At 42.5% G+C, this 22,984-nt stretch overlaps 2 protein-coding genes across 2 annotated transcripts; both read left to right on the plus strand.

Annotated features, from left to right (window-relative positions):
- The first annotated feature begins 3,131 nt into the window (after positions 1–3,131).
- Positions 3,132–12,644, plus strand: pnpt1 (polyribonucleotide nucleotidyltransferase 1, mitochondrial). Its single transcript, XM_068567798.1, has 28 exons — positions 3,132–3,339; positions 3,629–3,689; positions 4,405–4,479; positions 4,689–4,794; positions 4,886–4,935; positions 5,055–5,118; positions 5,204–5,251; positions 5,411–5,524; positions 6,129–6,315; positions 6,558–6,609; positions 6,757–6,814; positions 6,906–7,002; positions 7,087–7,189; positions 7,452–7,522; positions 7,987–8,023; positions 8,456–8,522; positions 8,664–8,753; positions 8,901–8,954; positions 9,303–9,412; positions 9,557–9,628; positions 9,950–10,013; positions 10,118–10,201; positions 10,465–10,548; positions 10,668–10,774; positions 10,879–10,934; positions 11,087–11,165; positions 11,260–11,307; positions 11,402–12,644. The coding sequence occupies exons 1-28, from the start codon at positions 3,221–3,223 to the stop codon at positions 11,549–11,551; spliced, it is 2,307 nt and encodes a 768-aa protein (XP_068423899.1). The 5' UTR covers positions 3,132–3,220; the 3' UTR covers positions 11,552–12,644.
- Positions 12,645–12,942: 298 nt separating this feature from the next.
- On the plus strand, positions 12,943–22,614 carry LOC137779643 (serine/threonine-protein phosphatase 4 regulatory subunit 3-like). The gene is made up of 16 exons (XM_068567735.1): positions 12,943–13,383; positions 13,977–14,032; positions 14,476–14,574; positions 14,739–15,362; positions 16,010–16,087; positions 16,613–16,729; positions 16,876–16,992; positions 17,832–17,963; positions 18,120–18,222; positions 18,319–18,360; positions 18,618–18,776; positions 18,980–19,149; positions 19,269–19,408; positions 19,584–19,732; positions 19,824–19,963; positions 20,245–22,614. The coding sequence occupies exons 1-16, from the start codon at positions 13,242–13,244 to the stop codon at positions 20,350–20,352; spliced, it is 2,376 nt and encodes a 791-aa protein (XP_068423836.1). The 5' UTR covers positions 12,943–13,241; the 3' UTR covers positions 20,353–22,614.
- The last annotated feature ends 370 nt before the right edge of the window (positions 22,615–22,984 follow it).

Here is a 22,984-nt window from a genome sequence, read left to right on the forward strand (position 1 = left end):
GCTCTGGATTTGAGTAATCAGCTGTTTGCAGGCTTTGGATCACTCTGCCCTCTGGTCCGAGGGGCTTTTTAGATCAACTACAGTGCAAGCAGCCAATATTTAGGAGAGCAGGCGTCACAGTAGCAATCAAACAAATTCCAATCACTCTGAAAATGTTCACTGAGAGATAATCAAATCAGATACACATTGATTTTGCTTCTGGCACTGGAGAGATTATTCTCCCTTTCTTCTCTTCTCATATTTTTATGCTTTGGTTTCTGCTCACTGAACCTTTTGCCTGTTTAAAAGCATTGAATTAGTTTTTTTTATCATACCAGTTGTATTTCTTGTAGGCCAACCCACAGTAAAGTCTTTATATGTATATATTTCATGTTATTTATGAATCACTGACTCTGACCTCGAGTTGATTGACAGGTCATCAGCTTGCTGTTTCTTGCGTATGTATCACACATTCTTAGACATATATCCATTCATCTATGAATCATCATTCTTATCCAGACAGACACTGTCTCCACACACACAAACACACACTCAATGGGTGTTTTCTTATCTCCATCCAATCATTAGACCGTTCCTGTGAGGTTGAGTTATTATGGGAGCTTCATACTGACAAAGCGAGCCTGCCTGTATGTGAATGGGGAGGTGGTTTTCTTTAGATAGAGGATTAGTGGCGACATAGTACCTGATGTACCATGTCCCGGTGTAAATCCATCATCCACCAGAGAAAGTAATCTAGTCTAAAGTCAGTTATGGTGGACACGTTCTGCTCTCTTTGTTCTGAGGGAGTGGAACCTGATATGACGTGGATCCTTTCCATGTGCAAAATGCAATTACCACGCTTGTGACAAAGGAAAACCTGCGTTGCCAATTCAAGTCGCTAGCTGTCCTAACGCTGATTCCCTCAAGCTCATGCATGTCCATACGAAGGGATCCAATTACTGTGTTTTCAGTGACACACAGGATCAATAGAAAGAAGTCTTTCCATGACGGGAAAGGTGGAACGCAAGCAATACCCTGTTTACTGTTCATGGAACATTTGGAAAAAAATGCAATTCTGCGAGAAAAGTTGTCGAACAAAAACATGTATCACATATTTTTGTGTGTGTGTGCGCGTGTCTTACTGTGAGCGTGCCAGTGATCAATGCTGTTGTCATCCCCTGACACACCACATCATTAACTCATTGAGTCCTGAAGCCACAGAGGTCGCACACCGACACACAGACAGAAAAACGCACACAGGGAAACACACAAAGCTGATTTTCTCTTTGACACTATTTCCCAAACCTGGGCAAAGAAAATGACAACAGGGAATGAAATAGATCTGTATTGATTTATTGTCGCTGTATACATTGTCCATCACTTTAAAGACCAAAAATGTCCTTGCCGACATTCACAAATAACGGATGATGGACTTGTGTTATCTTAAGTTTGTCACGGTTGTAGAAATTTGGTTTAAAAAAATCCCTTTTCATCAACAACAATCATTATAATCAATCACATCTTCACACTGCTTGGTCCAAATCACGTGAAAGGTCACAGAGAGCTCTGTGAGATACGGATTGATTTCTCTAGTAGTCGATTGACATTTACACAAGCAGCTTCTCTAGAACGGAAAGCTTGTTGAAGACAAAGTGAACACAGCATCCTCCACCAAGCTGTTTATGAGCCCTGTAGTCTGCCATAGCACACAGCCTGGTCCATTACGCACTAATAGTCCATGGCCGTGCTTTGGTAATGATGAGATGTGAAGGGATGTGATGAGATGTGTCCCGGAGCCATGGAAACTAAGATAATACTATAGAGCCCTTGGTAATAATGGGAGCGTGTGCCTGTGTTTTTCAGTGGGTGTGAGCTTGTGTGAAATCCTGCAATTAACTGGTGTGTGTGTGCATGTGAGAAAGTAATCCAGAGTGTGTTAGAGATGCTGTTAACACTCATCTGTTGCCATAACAACTGCAGCATCCCCACTGTTAGTGAGTTGGCTCAGTGACCGACTGGAGGGCTGGAAGCTGCAACTTCTGGACAAGAAGCAAGGTCACTGATGTCCTGACAGTCTGACAAACTCGCTGAAGCACATAGAGGCCATTTGGACAGTCGGAAGAGCTTTTAGTCAATGTGAATAACATACATTGGCAGTGGCCGTTCAAATGAATGAAAATAGAGACAAAGATTATTGAAAAATTAACTCAATTGATCTCAATCTCCATCATCTACATTGTATTATACAATGATGTATGTAGTATGAATGATCATCATGGTTGATCAGTATGTTCATGAATCTTCTTCAAAGTTAAAAAAGGTGATTTTTACGAGGCAACACTGACACCTAGTGGTAGGGTTTACAAACAATATAAGCCTATTTTATGCTCACAAGCTGCTGCTTCCAATTGTCTAATTGGCTAGACAATTGGAAAGTTGTAGGCAATTCCAAGTTGGCTTCACTTTTCAGATCTATAGGTAGCCGCTTGGGTATTTGGACATAAACCAAAGTATTGGACACATTGTAATTTTGACCTGATGAATGTGCAAAAGGAAATGCTATTTGGATTCCTGTCTTGGCGCCTATAAAAAGCCCAAACTTAATCAATATATTTCTTTGATAATTCATGCTGCTATGTCAGCAGTTTCTCATCCACTGCCTCTATGTTCACACACAGAACACAAGATCAGCCCAAAGTTGTTTTTGTTTACAAACTAGCTAAACCAAAAAGTGTCTGTCAGTAGTTTATCTTAGTTTGTTCTAGTGAACTTTTCAGATTTGTTTCAGTCAAGATATTACTTACTTTATATTGTGAGATGTACACATTGCGGTTGCTGCTCTATAAACAATAGTTATATATCAATAATTATATATCTGATAAATAACTAGATAACTAATCCTGCGAAAATCGCAATTGCGTCTGTGTTGATGTGGTTGCGTCAAAGCATTCAAAATGTCCCGCCAAGCCAAGTGCTTCCTGGAACCATCCAAAGTCTACGCGATTAACGTGAAGTTCAAGAATTCTGAACTTCCGCCTACGCGACTTTCTCTTTCCACGGCTCTGCACTTGACGTTACCCACGCAACTCGGCCGGTCCAATCAGGTGACGCGTCTCTACGACGTTCTTCCGTACACGTGACTTAACAGACATGGAAGCCCCCATGCGCACATTTGAGCTGTAAAGACGCCGACTGTCACCCCGGTGCTTTTCTTTGTTTCGTGGTCGTGTTTTCTGTCAATATGAGGTATCTACTCCGACTGGGGCACTCGTTCGCCCGCCTTCACGTCCGTTTATGTCACAAGAGTGTTTACAGCAACCACGCGAATCCACGAAAGCTGGCAGTGAACCTTGGGGACAAGTAAGTTGACTTTCCCGGCTTCCTTTTATTCTCCTCCAGTAACTGTAAACAAGCAGGGCGTGTTTTTGTTTTTGGTGTTTAGCTAATTAATGGCTCCTGTCGAAGTGTATTTGTTGCTTTAGGATCCTCATTTCGCTCTGAACTAGACCGAGAACAGACTACCGGGATGTACTGGGAACTAGAGGGCATGGTCACTCGATGCCACCTGGCTGCATGAAAACTTGGTTTTAGCATGTATGACATGTTCACGTCTTGTGCTTTTGTGTGTTTTTTTTGTGTTTTTTTTTAGGAAACTTGAGATCTCTTCGGGAAGGTTTGCTAGATTTGCTGATGGATCTGCTGTAGTACAGGTACAGGAAAACAACAGGTGGATGGATTGGAAGCACCTGGGTGCTGCTTGACATCCTGTCGGATCCATATTCTTCATAACATTTCATCTACTGTCTCCAAATTTATATTTACACCATCACCTCCGCTGGACTTGGTCTGACTTTCAAATATTGAACCAATGCAAAAATATGACCAGTTAACAGGATATCTTCCAAATTAAAACCTGATTTTATTCGCATCTTATGTAACTCTACCCTGTTTTAAATGCCCAGGTGCTTCCCATTAGGGTGACCCTCCCCCTCATGCAGGTGCTTCTCGTTAGGATGATCTCCTCCCTCCTGTTACCTACAGACAGACAGACAGACAAATTAGGGGACTGTCACAGTACCCTGTACTTGAGCACCTACACACACAGGTGGACAAGACCGTTACTAACAAAGAACTCCCACCGAGGCCGTTCTCAAGTTAGCGGACATGGTGCTTCAGAGGTGGATAAAGCCAAACAAATCAACACAAACCAGCAAACATGTGATATGGGTCCTATTGGGTGTTACAGATCTTGTGTAAATCAAAAGTTTTTGTCCCCCACTAAAACACATGCAGTTCTTCACTGCTCAAAATGTAGCAAAAAAGACTTGTGTGTTGTTGGTCTAGACTCGACAGTTTTAGATGTTTTGAGTTCTATGTGATTTCTTTAAAAGATATATTTTTGGTAACCTCTTTCTCTTTTTGAAGCTGGGCGAAACCTCCGTGATGGTGACGGCTGTGAGCAAAACCAAACCTTCTCCGTCTCAGTTCATGCCTCTTGTGGTATGTTCTCTAACGTTACAGTAAAACGCCCATCATGTCTGTGTTTCTAGACTGTTACATCTGTATGCAATCTAAATGGGTTTGGTGAAAGAATCATTAAGTGGTAAGAAAGTGTTGCCGTGACTTTGTGCACCAGAACTAGATGCCGTCATTTCAGGGCTGAATGAAGTCAAAAATATGTCTGAACGAATGTCTCCTCTGATTGACAGGTGGACTACAGACAGAAAGCAGCGGCCGCTGGTCGAATCCCCACGAACCATTTGAGGCGAGAGCGGGGCAACACCGACGACGAGATCCTCACCAGCAGACTCATAGGTAAGTTGATGAGAATGTGTCTCCAGCTCTGTGTATTGACGTGTTGCCTTTGACTAAAGCCAAAGTCACGCCTTGTGTTTCTATTGCTCAGACCGGGCGATCAGACCACTGTTCCCTCACGGCTACTTTTACGACACTCAGGTCAGTTTCAAGTTTTCCTCCCCTTTAGTTTTGCACTCTTTCACTTTTTGAACAAAATGTGATAATGTGTATCTGCCTCTGACTTTGTGTGTCTGTGTGTACATTCATGTCTCCTGAAGGTCCTCTGTAACCTGCTGGCAGTTGACGGTGTCAATGATCCAGATGTGCTGGCTATTAATGCAGGTGAGTAAATCTCAGACGTCCATGTTTTCCACAGAGCAATGGTGTTTTAGATCCTTCGCTTAAATGATATTTTCTTTTGTTAAAGCTTCTGCAGCTCTGGCCCTGTCTGACATCCCCTGGAATGGACCCATAGGTGAGGAAACCACGACAGATTTAGGCTTTTTCACACATTTTAGGTCTATTGACCTTTTTTTTTTTTGATGCTGATTATCACTCGCCTCTTCGACTTCAGGTCCTGGGACACTGTTGCGCTGTATTAAAATCTAGCTTGGGACTCCTTGTGTTTGCTCAGGTGCTGTGCGCGTGGGCATGGTCGGTGGAGAGATGCTGATCAACCCCACCAGGAGGGAGATGGCGTCCAGCATTCTGAACCTCATTGTGGCCGGAGCTCCCAGCAGTCAAGTGGGTAAGTTGGACAACACTTTAAGAGTCCCAGCAGACGCTCTGATGTTACTGAAAACCCTTTGAAGACAATTACACAAATAGTCATTTACAATTGGTATGTTTGCGTGAACATCATAATGCTTTAAACTAACGGCTGCTGATAAATCTGTTCACAATAAAATACACTGAGTAACTGTTTACGAGAGAATTTAAAGTCACTCCAAGCATTTTGCTAAAAGGAAACTCAATAAAATAATTTGCAGTAGCTTAAGCTTTACAACACCTTTATTTACTGCTCTGGGTCAATAGGATCCTGGGAGTTGACAATTTATTGATCAAGTGTTGCTTTTTTGTTGTTTATTCGTCACTCCCCCACTGTGAAGTTAGTTATTATTACTACACCACACAAAAATCTGATTTTGAAAGGGACATTTTCACAAGTTATTACTTTAGTTACCTCACTTCATAATCAGCGAGGTAGCAGAGAGTAATACATCTGTGTTCATATAGTTTACTGAGGCGTAGATGTCATCACCACAAATGTGCAGCTCTGTGTCCCAGGTTATTAAACATCCTTTACTTCTGTCTGTCTGATGATCATACAACTCTTGTTTGATGTCCATCAGTGATGATTGAGGCGGCGGCTGAGAACGTGCTGCAGCAGGACTTTTGCCATGCGGTGAAGGTGGGAGTCAAACACACGCAGCAGATCATACTGGCCATCCAGCAGATGGCGCGAGAACAGAAGGTCACTAAGCGCACCCCGGTCAAGATCTTCTCAGCCCCGGCTGACATGGTGGAATATGTTCGGCAGTAAGACCAGCGATTCAATATCATTTCCAAAATGAAACAAAATTAAATTTGGGATCTTTTTTTCCCTCCTTTTTTCCCTGAATTAAATGAGCAAATTCATACATTTTGCAGTAATGTGTCTACCTAGAATACTGCTGGGGCCCTTGATTAAAACAGTGTCTGAGCTTTATTCCTTATAAGAGACCGACAGAAGTGGAACTTGTATTGTTTGAGTGACTTATTTTTCCTTTTTGTCCTTGCAGGTCAGCTTCCAAGAAGATCTACGTCGTTTTTACTGATTACACTTACGATAAGGTGAAGTGTTAGTCAGTTGTCTGTTTTTTTTAAATTGATTTAAAGCAGCTATTGCTGATGTTTCTCTCCTCTGTGATATGATAATGTTATATACAACCTTATCTCTTGATTGGTTACAGTAATTATCTCATCCTAATCTCGTTTTAGATTTCAAGAGACGAAGCAATCAACAAAGTCCGACTAGAAACGGAAGAGGACCTAAAAGGTAGATCATCTTCAGTGTTTGTGTTTCTAGCTTTGTTGCAACCACCTTCACGCAAGCTGAAAAAATGTCAATTAATGTCCTCCATGTGTAGAACGATTCCCTCAGTCTGAGCACTTTGAAATCATGGAGTCCTTCAACACCGTGAGCAAAGAAGTCTTCCGCAATTTAGTGATGAACGAGTACAGGAGGTAAGCTCCGCCCATGGCGACATTAAAGTATATTCTCATGATGTGTCTTTGTAACTGGATTTTTATTGTTACTCTGTGTTGTAGATGTGATGGGAGGGCGCTGACTGATTTAAGGGACATTTCATGCGACGTGGACCTCTTTAAACCGCTGCATGGCTCCGCTCTGTTCCAGAGAGGACAAACGCAGGTAGCTACAGAGGAAGATGCATGAGGTTGAAAGAAAAATAACACTGTGTCCAAATTTGAGATAAGAGGACTGTTTGTCTTTTCTGTAACTGAAAGATAAAATACTGGGTTCGACAATGAATGCAACAGCAGGAGAATGAGTGACCACTGAGATACTGAAATTACTTTTTGACTGTGGAAAAGCCGCTCTAGTGTTTTAACAAAGAAAGCTCAGTCATCTTTTCCTGTTTGTTTTTCTTTTTTTCTTATTCTTCCCTCCATAGGTGTTGTCCAGTGTCACATTTGATTCCCTGGAATCCAGTATCAAAGCAGATATTATCACCACAGCTTTGAGGTGAAGTCATCCTGACGTAACTGCACACTGTTGACATTATCAGGACAGCTCAGACACTGTTGTCCCTCACTTCTTTTATTATCTGTCTTTATCTGAACGTCATTGCATGCAGAGCTTCATCCAATGTGGCAGGCTAAATCACCCACACAGACTAAAATAAACCATTCAAATGTATACACCTCCCCTCACCTGGTGCAATACCTTTATACTTTTACACTTTATACACATGTTGTACTATTTTATCCCATCTGTATATTTCATATTTTTGTTTCTTACCGTTTAATTTTTTAATTGTGTTTTTATTACTGTTTATATTACTTGATCTGATTTCTTCTTAAATTTCTGTGAATAAGGGCTACTGTTATCCCATAATTTCCTCACTGAGGGACTAATACATGACTATCTTATTTCTTATCTTATAAAGTCTATAAAAGACAATTCAACCTGTCATTCTCTTTCTGCAGTGGCATCAAATCCAAAAATTTCATGCTTCATTATGAGGTGAGTCTTATCCTGTTTTATTTTTTAAGTGACCAAGATAATTAAGATGTGTGATTTTATATCTTTTAGTGAACTTAAAGTGGAGGTGACATTAAAAAAAACAGCCCCGGTCATATTGTGCACTTTTTATATACAAATAAAAAATGCTAAAATCAATGAAATCACATTTTCTCCCCATAAAACTGAATATTAATTAATGGAGCAACGACCAATTTCAACCATTAACCTCATAACATCATCAATCAGTCTGCAAGTTTAAGCTCTACATTCCTAGCCGGCACACTTTAGAGCGGTCCAATCAAATGCAAAGGATATCGTTTAGATCCTCCTTGTAACTGTGCACCCCTCAAATGTTCTGATCCACTCGGAAATATATTAATGTACAGGCGCAAAAGACTTTCTAACTTCTGTTTCATTGCTTTTTAATTTCAGTTCCCTCCTTATGCGACCAATGAGATTGGAAAGATGGGAGGCATCAACCGGAGAGAGCTCGGACATGGTTTGTGTTGAAGTTTCTTTTGCTAGCATTCAGGGTCTGCTAACCACTAATTCCCATCAAGAGTCATCTGGATAGAAACGTGTTTGTGAACACATTTGTTTGTGTATGCATTTGTTCATGTTTGTGTATGCATTTGTTCAGGGGCCCTGGCTGAGAAAGCTCTGAGGCCAGTCATTCCTAAAGACTTCCCTTTCACTATCCGGGTCACCGCTGAGGTGCTTGAGTCAAACGGTGAGTGTGGTGACACAATGAAGAGTAAAAACACTGCAGGATATGTGTTCATTGTCTGGCAGCATATCTCACACATGATAACAGTGTTACAATGTCTGAATGTCTTTCTCTTCTACCCCCCCTTTCCACCTCTTTATCTTCTCTTAGGATCCTCCTCAATGGCTTCAGCGTGTGCAGGCAGCCTCGCTCTAATGGATGCAGGTAATGCAGGAAATGGGTCTTTTACAGTTAATAGTTTCTGTATTTTTTTTTTATTTTTTTTTTTTTTACTTTGATGCTGCAGCTACCAACACGACTCAATAATACAGATGATATCTACGAGATGTATACTTTACATTGCATTAAGTCTATAATTACTAGATATCTAAAAGTAGTATTGCAGTAGCAAATAGTTTAATTTTGCACTTAATATTGACTGTTTTTCTATTTTTTTATCCATTTTTACAAATGTGCAACACACCATAAACCTTGACAATTCAATACACCTCCAAGCAAATGAAAGTGCTTATTTATAATCTGTCGCTAACGCGTCTGATCTGTGTCTCCCAGGTGTTCCCATCTCTTCTGCTGTGGCCGGCGTAGCAGTTGGCCTCATCTCCAAGCCCATCCCAGAGAAACCCACTGAGCTCCAAGACTACAGATTACTCACTGATATACTGGTACATGCAGTGTCTGAGCAGCCATTTATATAAGGAAGAAAGAGTTTAGTGAAGCAGGACATATCGTTTAAAAGTTCTCACTTAATGTCCCCAATAAATGACATCGCAGATGGTCAATTTGAGTTGATTATTGTTCCTAAACAGGGAATCGAAGATTACCTTGGAGACATGGACTTCAAATTGGCAGGAACAAGCAAAGGCATCACTGCTTTACAGGTACTGTGTCTAATAACTCATAGCAAGTGTCTTTAACAGAAATGTTTTGGCTCACTTAGTTGCTTAAAATGGAATAAAATCACCTGAAAAGATATCAATTTTGTTATTGAAATATTATATTGAGTGTAACATGCTAGGGGGTGTACTTATCCAGGTGTGGGTCTAAGCACAGATAGTGTTGTATGTTGTACAGACTGTAAAGCCCTTTGAGGCATTTTGTGATATTGGGTTGAATAAAGAAAATTGACTTGTTGAGTTCTTAATGCAATTTTAACTTTTGTCCTTTGGATGATATTGTCCACTCATTTATTGAACCTCCAGGCTGACGTGAAGATCCCAGGCTTGCCTCTGAAGGTGGTCATGGAGGCTATCCAGCAGGCCACAGGTGAGCAGTGACATTGCACATTTAACACAAATAAAGGGGTGGGTGGGTTAACATATTTCTTTAGTGGCTTGATGGACTTTTGTTTCAATTGTATTGCGTTCCAGTGGCAAAGAGGGAGATCCTGGGCATCATGAACAAATGTATAGCAAAACCCAGCGAGCCAAGGAAAGACAATGGACCCGTTATTGGTAAGCTTTGTATTGGAACATGTATTGAGTATGTACTTTGACTGGTCTCTAGGTGTAGGACCAATTGTGTTCAATGAGTAGAGATAAGAGCTGGAGATTAGATACAATGTCGCCAGAAGGCCAAAACAAGCTGAGTATGTGCTTGGGTGAGAGAACATACCTTAACATGAATACTGAGCTTCCACAGGAAGGCACACCCAGCGTTTTGGCACATTTTACTGTGTACAGGAAACTGATGTGTGCAAGTTTCATTCCACCTTCAGAAAATGTCCGGGTGCCCGTTTCCAGACGAGCACACTTTGTTGGTCCGGGTGGCTATAATCTCCGCAGGTTGCAAGCTCAAACGGGTAACAAGTCATTTCAAATGAAGCAAAAAAAAAAAAAAACGAGCATCATAATGTTTTTGTGAATGAATCCCTCATGGAATGTCGAAAACGTAATTTAGTTTTTTATTTTTCTTCTTGAGGCGTGACAATAAGTCAAGTGGACGAGGAGACCTTCTCTGTGTTCGCTCCAACGCCAGGAGCCATGCATGAAGCTCAGGAGTTCATCAGTGAAGTCTGCAAAGATGATGTGAGTCACCACGACTTTTAACCCACATGACTCTGTTTGCCCGTGTGTGTAAATTCATGCGTCTGTGCATACACCTCCCATGTTTATTTGTTTTTCTGTTGCAGCAAGAGCAGCAGCTGGAGTTTGGTGCAATCTACACTGCCACCATTATCGAGATAAGGTGAAGCAATAAACTGCAATGTTCACTGTAAAACAGTCTTTTATGCCAGTTATCGACACATAGTTTGAACATGTTATCCAGTAGAAATGTATTCCTTATCGGTGCGTAACTCGAACCTTTGTCATCTAACGTCTCGTCCTGCTCTGCTTCAGGGACATTGGTGTGATGGTGAAACTTTATCCCAACATGAGTGCCGTTCTGCTGCACAACTCGCAACTGGACCACAAACGGGTCAGTGGATTAGTTTACCTGTGTGTCCATGTTTCTGTGAGCGTTTAAGAATTAAATCATCGCCTAAAGGTCATTTCTTTATATTTCCCTGTAGATTAAACACCCAAGTGCTTTGGGTTTAGAGGTGGGCCAGCAGATACAGGTACGTGTCACCAACTACAAGCTGTGTGGTCAAAAAGTAGCCTTCTGTGTTTACATTCGGGGCTTGTTGTCTCTGACTGGACTTGTGCTCACAGGTCAAGTACTATGGACGGGACCCAACAGACGGCAGAATGAGAATTTCGCGGAAGGTGCTCCAGTCTCCTGCTGCAACCGTTGTCAAGACTCTAAGTGAGAAAATGAGCATCTCCATGGGTTCAAGCAACTCCACGGGCACCGATTTGTGACGCGCCAACACAAACAGGCTGGCTTTGCCAATTAAGTGGATTTTAAACCGAGTAGATTTTTTGCAACAAAACGTTTCTGTTGAGAAATCGACCTGAAACCAAGAGCAACGGTGCTGTACTCCACAGAGGTTTCCTCAGCGGTTGTGGGTATGGAAGTGTTCAAACCGCACTGGAATGAACTGCCGCTTATCAAACCCAGCACCTTGTTGTCATCAGTGGATATACACCGACTGAAAAGAACACTGAGCAAGTTTTGTTTTGAAGTATACTTGTTTTACAGTGTTTTGTTTTCATCCGTTTATCGTTGACCACATCAAATGATCCTCAAATGTGGTTTCCTTCGTCACATGGTTGATATTTATCTTATGGCATTAGATTTATATATTGGTGTCCACTGTGGGAGGGTGTTCTCTTAGCTGCCAGGATCAACACATGGACAAAGAAAGCAAACTGGGAAAACATGGTGTAGTTTTTACTAAATATATTCCCTTTACTAAAGGGTTGAATTTTAAGTATATGAGAGTCGTCTGCAAATGGAACACTTAATAGTTGCTTTGTATTGTTAAAATTCGCAACCATTTTACACCCATCATTTAAATGCCAACACAGAAATGCACTTAAGTGCCACAAATTTTAATTAATCTAATGTTTTAAGATCACACCCACACACCAGATGTACAACACTGATTCTTGGGCTTTTGGGAGAAACCCATGTCAGGAGCTGCTGTGTCAGGATCTGGTCCCCCAATTGCTGACTTTGTGTGACAGACTAATTATTTGGCCCTCGGCAGAATTTTATAGTTTAAAAAATCTCAACCTTGAATTTGTGGCAGAAATATGCAGCAAATGAGGCTGGTCTCGCCATAAAGTGACAATGTTAATACAATTGATTAAACTCTGTTAATGCATACGTTGGGAACCGAAAGCAGTTTTCTGAATATTTCACGAAACGGTCACTATTTGTTGAATAACAAATGTTACACTTTTCACAGGGGGAGTACAGCACTTACTGCAACATGGAGGTTTTTTTTGTATATAAATATAAACTTAAGATGCTCAATATCTGTACTAATAAACTGATGTATTGAAATGATTTGTGTGTCTGTTTGGCTTACTTGTCCATTGGCCAATTGCTGGGAATTTCTTTTTATGCTCTCTGGTCCCAGATGTTTGGAAATTAATTAATTCGTGAAAACATTTTCCACATACATAAATACATAACATAATAGTCATCTTGCAGGGAGTCCCTGCTGCCAGGAGCTTGTTCCGGCCTGTAGGCGGCGCGTTCACCTTCTGGCGCTGCCGGCTTTCGCCATTGGACGACGACGCTCGGAGGGGGCGGAGACCCCGCGGCGGTTAGCGCTTGATTGACGGCGAAGAAGAAAAAGAACACAAGATCGGATTACAAGATGGCGGCCTGTGGACGTTAGCAAGAAAGGCCCGTGAAGAGTTGTTGTGTTCTCTGTGAAATCTACAGTTTGACAATAGGCCTCCCCGTCGAGTCGTTTCACGGCAGTGAACGTAATGTGTTTATGAAAGTAGCTGCCGGTACGCTTCACCGCTCCGGTGAACCTTCCCTCGCACGCGCATGTTTTATAACATGCGGGTGGAAACAAAGTTAACAGGTCGAGGCTTGGAAACCACCAGACGGGGTGAGGCGATAGCTTGTTAGCTCCGACTCGGGTTAACCATGTCGGACACTCGGCGGCGGGTGAAAGTGTACACGCTGAATGAAGACCGGCAGTGGGACGATCGGGGCACCGGACACGTCTCGTCCACGTTTGTTGAACGTTTGAAGGGGATCTCGTTGTTGGTTCGGGCCGAATCGGACGGTGAGTTTCCCGGCTAGCGCAGCCTCGTTGGCGCTGGGTTAGCACGCTAACTTCTGGTTGTTCGGACAGAAAGGTCTCTTCTGTGTGCTCTTGGGTTTCTTATTGAGGGGTTTCTTTTTTTTGAATTAGCAGCTTTTGTTTTTTTCCAGCCAGTGTTCCCTTACTGTCGGGACTTAATAAAACGGAGTGTTTTGAGTAGCTGGAGCTAGCAAGCCCAGTTTAGCAGGCGACAGGCTCACGGTAGCATGGGGGCCTTCAAAGTGTTGTCTTAAATGTACAAACTTATTATCACGCCGGTTAGTAGACATCTGTAGGTCCACGCACAGATCATCCCAAACAATGAATAACACTCATAAAGGAATATTTTAGCTATAATAATCCCGCTGTTTGTTTTAACGTAGTATTTATTATGCTACATTGTTTTATTCCGCGTTTCACATTGTCTTCTTCGCGTTTCGTGCTCTCTTAACTACCAGACAGGTTCATTGATCATAACCTTCAATAATTCGGTGACGTTAGCGTATTGTTCTCGTTGCTGTGAACGTTGGCACGAGCTCGGACATGAAAAGTTACCAAAGTCTTTGTGTTTTTAGGATCTCTGCTATTGGAGTCGAAGATAAGCCCGAATACTGCATATCAGAAACAACAGGTAAGAATAGATGGTCTGAGTCTGGATGAGCTACAAAAAGGCATGCCCAAGCATACCTCGGTCATTTCTAAATTACAGTGTTTAAATGTAATCATTTCAACATTGAGGCCTGTTGCTTCACACGTACACACAGATACAGTGCAGACAATCCGTATCTGGCCACCGTGTGAACCTGGTTACAATACCAGTGAACTTGTTTTTCACCATTTTTTTTAACAGTCGGTAACATGAGATACATTTGTAACACACATGCCACATGGTTTGAGATAATACATATCAAAGACTGGAAAGAGCTTGTATGTGTGTTGGTAGTATGATTTGTCTTACTCTATTTAAGGTGTGTTTTTGATTGTGTGTGTTTGTCTGAGAGCGAATGCAACCATGTTTGAGTGTGTCTTGCATTTCTTTGTATACAGTCTGATGTTTCTTTTTCCTCCCACCAGGACACACTGATTGTCTGGTCGGAAGCAGATAATTATGACCTTGCCCTAAGTTTCCAGGAAAAGGCTGGCTGTGATGAGATATGGGAGAAGATTTGCCAGGTAAAGTACATTCAATTTTACCAAGTTGTGTGCCTTTTTCTATTTAAAACATTGGTTTACTGGGAAGTACTCACTCAGTTCTATAGACGCTACCACAGGAGGCAGTACATTGATACTTCTAGTTAAATTCTTCACTTCATATCTACCAACTATATATTTCCCAGGTTCAAGGCAAGGACCCTGCCCTCGACATTACCCAGGACCCTATCGATGAGTCGGAAGAAGAGCGCTTTGAGGAGATTCCAGAGACAAGCCACCTGGTGGAGCTCCCTCCTTGTGAGCTAAGCCGACTCGAGGAGATCGCTGATTTGGTGACCTCCGTCCTGTCGTCACCTATCCGGAGGGAAAAACTGGCACTGGCCCTGATGAGTGAGAGCTACATCAAGAAACTCCTGGGTCTCTTCAGAGTATGCGAGGACCTGGACAACAGGGAAGGTCTACATCACCTCTACGAGATTGTCCGTGGTGTCTTGTTCCTCAATAAAGCGGCTCTCTTTGAGGTGATGTTCTCTGATGACTGTATCATGGATGTGGTGGGCTGCCTCGAGTATGACCCAGCGCTGGTTCAGCCTAAACGGCACCGGGAATTCTTGACCAAGACAGCTAAGTTTAAGGAGGTGATCCCTATCACGGACTCTGAGCTGCGGCAGAAGATCCACCAAACCTACCGGGTGCAGTACATCCAGGACATCATCCTGCCCACGCCATCAGTTTTTGAGGAGAACTTTCTGTCCACACTCACCTCCTTCATCTTCTTCAACAAGGTGGAGATTGTCAGTATGCTGCAGGTAAGGATCCAAACCAGCTAACTTGTATTATTTAATAAAGCACAATTATCAACAAGCCACTTTCATTTCTGTACCAGTTGAACAGGTTACCGGTAAACATTTCTACTTTTGCAGTATTTTCCCAAATCTATAAATGGTTAATTAATCCATAATGCATTTGGTCATTCAGGAAGTGTGTGTGTGTGTGTGTGCATGTGCGTGCACGCATGCATGCGTTGGTCTCTAGTTTTGTCTTGTGAAGATTGAACTTTGAAAATAATGAAAATATCTTTAAATGGCGTTAAGATCTATTGTATTGCTTTTAGGTGGATTTCTATACATGAGTCAGGTGTTAATTGAAAATAATTTGTACCATACAATCATTTCATGATGCAAACGGTACCTTACAGAGCATCCGATACATATTCACGTTGCTACGTCCTTAGATTGGGTTTTAGGGCTGGTGAGGGGTAAAGTGGCTGTCTTCCAGAATCATCAGGTCCCTCTGTTTTTGGAATGGCTCACTTAAAAAATACATATTCTAGTTGATGCTAAAGTTGAAGAAAAACTGTCCAGTTTTCTATTCCCCTTCTGTTTATATTTGGATTTCCAGACTTTTATTTCTTCAGCAGCTTGATTTCTTAACCCTTTTTTTTCATATGCCAAAGGAGGACGAGAAGTTCCTAACGGAAGTCTTCGCACAGCTCACGGATGAAGCCACAGAAGACAGTAAAAGGAGAGAGCTTGTAAGTCAAACAGTTCATTCTCTCGGCCAGATGTTGTGATACTACTATTATCATTGGTTGAAATGTTGACTCCTGGAGGTTGGACTGTATTACTGTAATATTGACATTGAGTGTTCTGGGAATGTGCTCAGTATCACTGCTCTTGTTATAGGAATACATTTTGCTGTCTGCAATGCTTAAATATTTTCTGCACGGTTTTCCATAATAGTTTTGATGTCAATTACCTCTTTGTTTATTGGACAGCTTTGGCAACATTATTCATTTAATAGTGAGGCTCTCGCTGAGAGTAAAATGGGAAATGATTATTTCTGTTGGTCCATGCAGTTAGTTGTCTTTTCATTCTTTTGAAAAGCTTTGTAATGGAGAAGATCACTGTTTGAGACTAAAAATAAATGATCTCTCTGCTGTCCAATATTACAAATGAAACAACGTTGAAAATAGTGTTTTTGTCAATGACTTTTAACTGTTTGCTTTCAACTATCAGATCAACCGTTCCATTTTTTTTTCTCTCTTTTTAAATTTCAGGTGAACTTTGTCAAGGAATTCTGTGCTTTTTCACAAACGTTGCAGCCACAAAACAGGGACGCTTTCTTCAAAACTCTGGCAAATCTTGGCATTTTACCTGCTCTTGAAATAGTCATGGTATGTTCTGGCCATTGCATGAATTTGTTGTTTGGTTTATTACATTGCAAATTTGTTTTCTGCCTATAAATGATTGAACCGGAGAAACATTTTATTGTCGAACTCACCTTGTTCTGGTCTTCAACTCCTATTTTGCTCCTGTTCAGGGAATGGATGACCTGCAGGTGAGGGCAGCAGCGACAGACATCTTCTCCTACCTGGTGGAATTCAGCCCCTCCATGGTCAGGGAGTTTGTCATGCAGGAACCACAGCAGACAGACGACGTAAGCACCAAAACACCACCGACAACAATTTCATGTCGCACGGCATTGATGAGAAAAGTGGAATGGTTAAGCATATTTAGCATTATGTACTGTCAAGTGGATTGACATTTGTATGAAATATTGTACACTGAGTGATGTGTAAACATAACATTTGGAGGATTTCCTTAATCCATTTATCTATAAGTCTGTGCTGCATACATTTTACACACAATTCATGTGCAAAAATACTCGCATATGGCAAAAAGCGTTGAACACTTCAAAATAGCGTAAAATACAATGTTGATGTACAAGACGCCTAGAACTGGCAGAGAGGGAAAAAAGGCTTTTTTTGGGGGCACTGCAGTGGTGAACAGGGTCGTCCTTCAATTGGAGGATCGGCGGTTCGATCCCTGGCTTCGCTAGCTCATGTCGTTGTGTCTTTGGGCAAGACCCTTAACTCCCGTAGCTGTGCCTATAGTGTATGAATGTTAGTTACTCCTGGTGGGCAGGTGGAACCGTAGCCACTGCCCTCCGTGTATGAATGGATGAATGATGACAAGTAGTGTGAAATCGATTTGAGTGGCCAGAAGGCAAGAAAAGCACCGCACAAGTACAGTCCATTTACCGTCTACTGGTTCGATAAAGCCCTCAGTTTGTTTTTCTTCTACTTCTATTCATAAAAGTAGAGCCTTTATAGTTCAAGGAATCCATAATCTTACTTTAAAATAGATTATCTCCCAGTTAGTCGCATACTGTGCTATGCAACATCTTTGTTAAACTTTTCTTGTAAACATAATACACCATCAGAGTGAATAAGCATTGTTTTAACTATTTTCGACTGTGTTTTCTTTTACTTGCAGGATGTTCTGCTGATAAATGTTGTGATCAAGCAGATGATTTGTGACTCCGACCCAGAGTTAGGAGGGGCTGTCCAGCTGATGGGTCTGCTCAGGACGCTCATCGACCCTGAGAACATGCTGGCTTCCACCAATGTAAGCAGAACTAACACGCACAATGATTTTATTGGTGGCCTGCAATAAAACCAAGTCATGACGGCCACACACTGAGGCCTGCCGGTAAATTGCATAGCCATGTTTGTTTTGTCCAACATTTTAAAGCTCTTCTCAATCTCATGCGTTTCCTCACAGAAAACTGAGAAGACAGAATTTCTGAGTTTCTTCTACAAGTACTGCATGCACGTCCTGACTGCTCCTCTGCTGGCCAACACTGCACATGAGAAAAACTCAAAAGGTGAGCTGCGGACAGAGACCTCACGTACAGTGCAGTATTTCAGACTGCAAGATAAATGGAGAATTTGACTAATTGTTCTGTGTCGTGGCCTTTCAGATCTGCAGGAGGGATCAGCCAAGATCAACCCCGTCTGTCCAGGTGAGTGTTGCGTAACTCAACATCAGTCATTTGCTGGAAAGTGTTAGTCTTGGCACATAGTTATAGTACCATTGCATTTCAATTCTTTGCCTCACTCACCAGAAAATGATCAAATACGTTGCCATGTACCTCTTCATAATGGCTTAAATGATGAAGTAGCTGTGATTTAGTTTGAATTTATGTTGCACAATTACTTTAAATGTAATAATAAAGTTGGGTTGCTCATTTGCGTTTGTTTTTTTTTACATTTTGCGTAGACAACTTCCAGACAGCTCAGCTGCTGGCGCTGATCTTGGAGCTCCTGACCTTCTGTGTGGAGCACCACACCTATCACATCAAGACCTACATTATGAACAAAGACCTGCTCAGGAGAGTGCTGGTGCTCATGAACTCAAAACACACCTTCCTTGCTCTTTGTAAGTTTTCGCACACACAGACACACACCATTCTGCTTCTTTTCCTGTTCTGTAATTTGTCCGACTTAATGAATGAACATTTACTAAGTCCACAGTCATAGGTTGACCGTATCTGAGCTGTGGATCTTCAACCAGTGAACTTTCATGCCAAAGCAAACTGCTTAATTTCTTACTAAGTCGTCTGTTGTTGTTTTTTACCCAAGGTGCCCTGCGTTTCATGCGCAGAATCATTGGTCTGAAGGACGAGTACTACAACCGCTACATCATCAAAGGGAACCTGTTTGAGCCCGTCATTAATGCCCTGCTGGACAACGGCACCCGATACAACCTCCTCAACTCAGCCATCATAGAGCTCTTTGAGTTCATCAAAGTGGTGTGTAGACGCACAACAGATGTACCGTCATGAGGACATTGGTATTGGTTGTGTGCATGTGGCACTGAAACTGGATTGATTGTGGGTTGTTTTTTTTCCCCCATTTCGTTTCTTTCCAGGAGGATGTTAAGTCTCTCATAGCTCACATTGTGGATAACTTCTACAAAGCACTTGAATCCATTGAGTACGTCCAGACTTTCAAGGGCCTGAAGGGCCGGTACGAGCAGGAGAAAGACCGGCAGAGTCAAAGACTCAACAGGTCAGGGGACTGATGGGACATAAATACCCCCCCCCCCCACACACACACACACACACCCACACACACATACACATACACACACACACACACACACACACACACACGGAGGAACATATTATTATATCATGTTTTTCTGGAGGTAACAGCCTCATTAAGTAGATTCATTTCCTTGTAGATATCGCAGAGACACACGGTCGATGGACGAGGATGAGGAGTTGTGGTTCAACGATGACGACGAGGACGAGGACGGAGAGGCCGTGGAGAAGAGCCGAATGGAGGACGACTTCTCCGACAGCTACGGCAAGTACATGGAAGCCAAAAAAGGTAAGCTGCTCCGGTATTGCTGCGTGTAAAACCTTCCCTCACAGACTGCAGCGCCTCCAAGTTTGATATTTAACGATCTGCGTTACCGCAGGAGCGGCCAACGGAGCGAATGGTGCCAATAATAATGGGAAAGCTGCTGTGATCCCACCTGCCTCACCAGCCCTCACTCCAAACAACAGTTCAACTTCCTCTGTCAAGACGGTCGCTCTTCCTGCCACCCCTGTAGTGAAGGTAATCTTTTTCGACTATATCTTTTTTTTGAATAAGGAAAGTAGCACCGTAGTAGCACTTAAATGGCATTTACTGATAACACTTTGTAGTTTAACTTAATTGAAGGAATTGTACTTTCTTCATTCTTGTTGTTCTGAGTTTGTTTGAGTCACTTTGGATAAAAGTGTCCGCTAAATGAAATGTAATGACTAATGGTCAAAGTCAGAAGGACTTGCTTGTGCTTCCTATGTGTTAATTTTTCTCACTGCTTCCCTCCCCACACACCTTCCTGCTTCTCCTAGACGGCTCTGGTTGGCTTAGTGGACTACCCTGACGATGAGGATGAAGAGGAAGAAGAGGAGGAGGAGGAAGAGCAATCTCCGAGGAAGCGGCCCCGCCTGAGCTCTTAAGGCAAATTGTCCTCTGTTTGGTCGTAGTGGACGGACACTTGAGTCCCTCCCATCCTCCCTCCTCTGGTCGCCTCATTGGTCCTCGGCCTGCCTGTGCCACCTGTCCGTCACACTGAGGAGACGGGCAAAGACGAGCTCCCACCTCACCCAGTCCCTCCTGATCTCTGCTGCTCTTTTATCTCCCGCCAGTGGACGGAGATGGAGAGCGTCTCTGTTGGAAATGAAGACAAATCAGTCTGTTCCTTCAGTCTGTTGATTTTACCTCTTTTTCTTTTTTTTATACCGGCCTTCTCTAGAAGAACCCAAAATTCCCTTTCTTCCTCCTGGGGGGGAAACTCATCGACTCTTCGCAAACTCACCCCTCCTCTCTTTCATAACTCTCCCAGTTCCGACCTCCTCCTCGACAACTTTTCTCCTCCTCACCCGCCATCCTACGTACCGACCAGAGAGGCTTCGGTGGGCGTAACGTTGCCAAGGCGGTTCCCGACTCTGCTCTGTTGCTTTAGCAACAGTAGTAGCAAGGAAGCTGCTGTACCACAGCAACCCCCTCTGACCTCCCACGGGAAACCCTCGTTTGAACTCGCCCTTCCATCCTTCCTCGAACCCGAAACCAACGAGCTCCGGAGACAGAGGACGCCAGAACACAACCAGCCAGTGTACGAACTGTTCAGCGGGCCAGTCAGGCTAGCAGGACTAGCCGCCATAGTTTATAGAAAGCTTGACTGGCTGAAGCAGCGTTTGCCGCCCCGCCAACGGAAACTGTTCACTTTTGTCGGGGATGGAGGGATCTCGGCAACGCGGAAGAATAAAATGAAATGTTGAGAGACGAAGGAGGTCACAAATGTACCAGGATGAGAAGAAAAAAAACCTCAGCAGTTATGAGGCTTTACATCCAGAGGAGCAGGACTTAAACCTACAAAAGCCATGGCGTCAATATGGCCAAGGCACACACACGTCACACACACACACACACAGGACTGCGTATGCCAGAAATCCTGTATTTCATGACTTTGTTCAAAAGTACTGTACAGATGTTTTTTTTTCTTTTCTTTTTAATAATTTTCCCTGATCTGATTTTCAAAGGGGAGAGCGATGCCTACCTACCTGTGTATTTTTGTTGTTGTTGCACAAAAGGTGGGGGGTGTCCCTGTTTACCCTTCAGTCCAGTTCATTTGATTCAATGTAAAATGCAGAGAAGTTGCAAATGCTGGTTTTAAAAAAAGAAAAAAGGAGAAATAACGTATTAAACCTGCAGTAAAGTCATTTTTGCAGCCAACATTTTGAGGATGTCTGGAGTTTTGTATTTTAGTGGACTTAAAAATTTAGTGGCCTCGTTTATGACGCGCACATTTTTTTTTTGTTTTAACTGGGTGACAAACCTGAGCTGTTGGTGTGCTTAGAGTAGGTTTAGTGCACACTCTTTATTTTCAGAAGTTTTAACACTTGGCACCCTTCTTTTTTTTTTTTCTTTCTCTCAGACGGATCTCAGGTTCAGAGTTCACTTTGCGTCAGAAACAAACCGCTACCCACCACGCCTGAGCACCGTTACACTGCTAGTGGTGAAACACAGAGGGGCTCGGGGGTGGCGGGGGCCGTTCAGCCCAGTTTGAAGGTCCAGAATGTTAAACTCCAGGTAGACCCACGACATAAAAACAACTCTCCAGATCAAAAATAAGTTGAAGGAAAAACCTTTTTTTATTTTCTTTTAAGTTGAACTAATATTCTACGATTGGATGAGCTGCTTTTTAGTTAAAATTTGATTTAACCCCAGAGTTGATGCAGTGCAGTTATCCTATCGAACTGTGTTGTTTTGAGCGGACCATTTCTGACGACGCGCGGGCGTGACGATGTCGTCGGGTCAGAAAGTTTCTCCAGTTGCGTCTCCTCTCTCGGTCTCGCCCACAAGCACACTGGGAGGCGGGAGAGGGGAGTCAAACTTGAGCTAGAAATGCCGAATCACACGAGACGTCTGTCTCAAAAACGTCTTGAGTCACGAGCAGCCGGGCGGGAGCACGTGTACAAATATTATTGCCAATAATGTGCTTTTCAGGAGTTCAGCCGTACATGAGCAGCGAATTGTCTTTCCTCCTGTCAGTTAGCGACACCCAACAATTTGACTGTTTTTTTGCCTCCTCCTCCTCCTTCCCACCCTTGATGAATTTGTACCAAGTGCATTTACTACCACTATCCATTCTTAACATTTGTATGAATTTATTTGATAAGTTTTGAAATTAAATGTGACCCTGACATTGAACTTGTAAATCTGGCTTTGTTTTAATAATTTACTCATTGGGCAATTGAAGCCCCCAAATAATCTAATTGTTTCTGAATCATTCCGTTTTTAGATGTTACGTAGTGGTATACAATTTGTACAAATTTTACAGCGAGGAATGGACAGTACTGACATGCTTTTGTACCAGTAAAAGTTTACTGTACTCATAGAATGTTCTAAATATAAACAAGAACATGTATTGAATCCCTCGTGGCTCTGCATAACACCAACGCCCTCAAACCAGATCCATCTGAGAAAAGATGGCTGTAGGTTTTTGATACAAAGAAAGTCTGGGGTCGAGCTTGTTTCTATAAAATGTGATTTTATTAAACGCGTACATGAAATACTGCATTCCTCGTA

The sequence above is a fragment of the Clinocottus analis genome, unplaced genomic scaffold, assembly GCF_023055335.1.
Source record: "Clinocottus analis isolate CAN_PGR_092001 unplaced genomic scaffold, fCliAna1.0.p SCAF_8, whole genome shotgun sequence".
Taxonomy (NCBI): Eukaryota; Metazoa; Chordata; class Actinopteri; order Perciformes; family Cottidae; genus Clinocottus; species Clinocottus analis.

What these genes read in the sequence shown, in the direction of transcription:
- LOC137779643 (XM_068567735.1), top strand. Translation starts at nt 13,242, where the DNA reads ATGTCGGACACTCGGCGGCGGGTGAAAGTGTACACGCTGAATGAAGAC. An exon ending in CTGCTCTTGAAATAGTCATG is followed by an intron (nt 16,730 to 16,875) that starts GTATGTTCTGGC and finishes GCTCCTGTTCAG; the next exon opens with GGAATGGATGACCTGCAGGT. An exon ending in AACCACAGCAGACAGACGAC is followed by an intron (nt 16,993 to 17,831) that starts GTAAGCACCAAA and finishes TTTTACTTGCAG; the next exon opens with GATGTTCTGCTGATAAATGT.
- pnpt1 (XM_068567798.1), top strand. Translation starts at nt 3,221, where the DNA reads ATGAGGTATCTACTCCGACTGGGGCACTCGTTCGCCCGCCTTCACGTC. An exon ending in ATGGATCTGCTGTAGTACAG is followed by an intron (nt 3,690 to 4,404) that starts GTACAGGAAAAC and finishes CTCTTTTTGAAG; the next exon opens with CTGGGCGAAACCTCCGTGAT. An exon ending in ATTATCACCACAGCTTTGAG is followed by an intron (nt 7,523 to 7,986) that starts GTGAAGTCATCC and finishes CTCTTTCTGCAG; the next exon opens with TGGCATCAAATCCAAAAATT.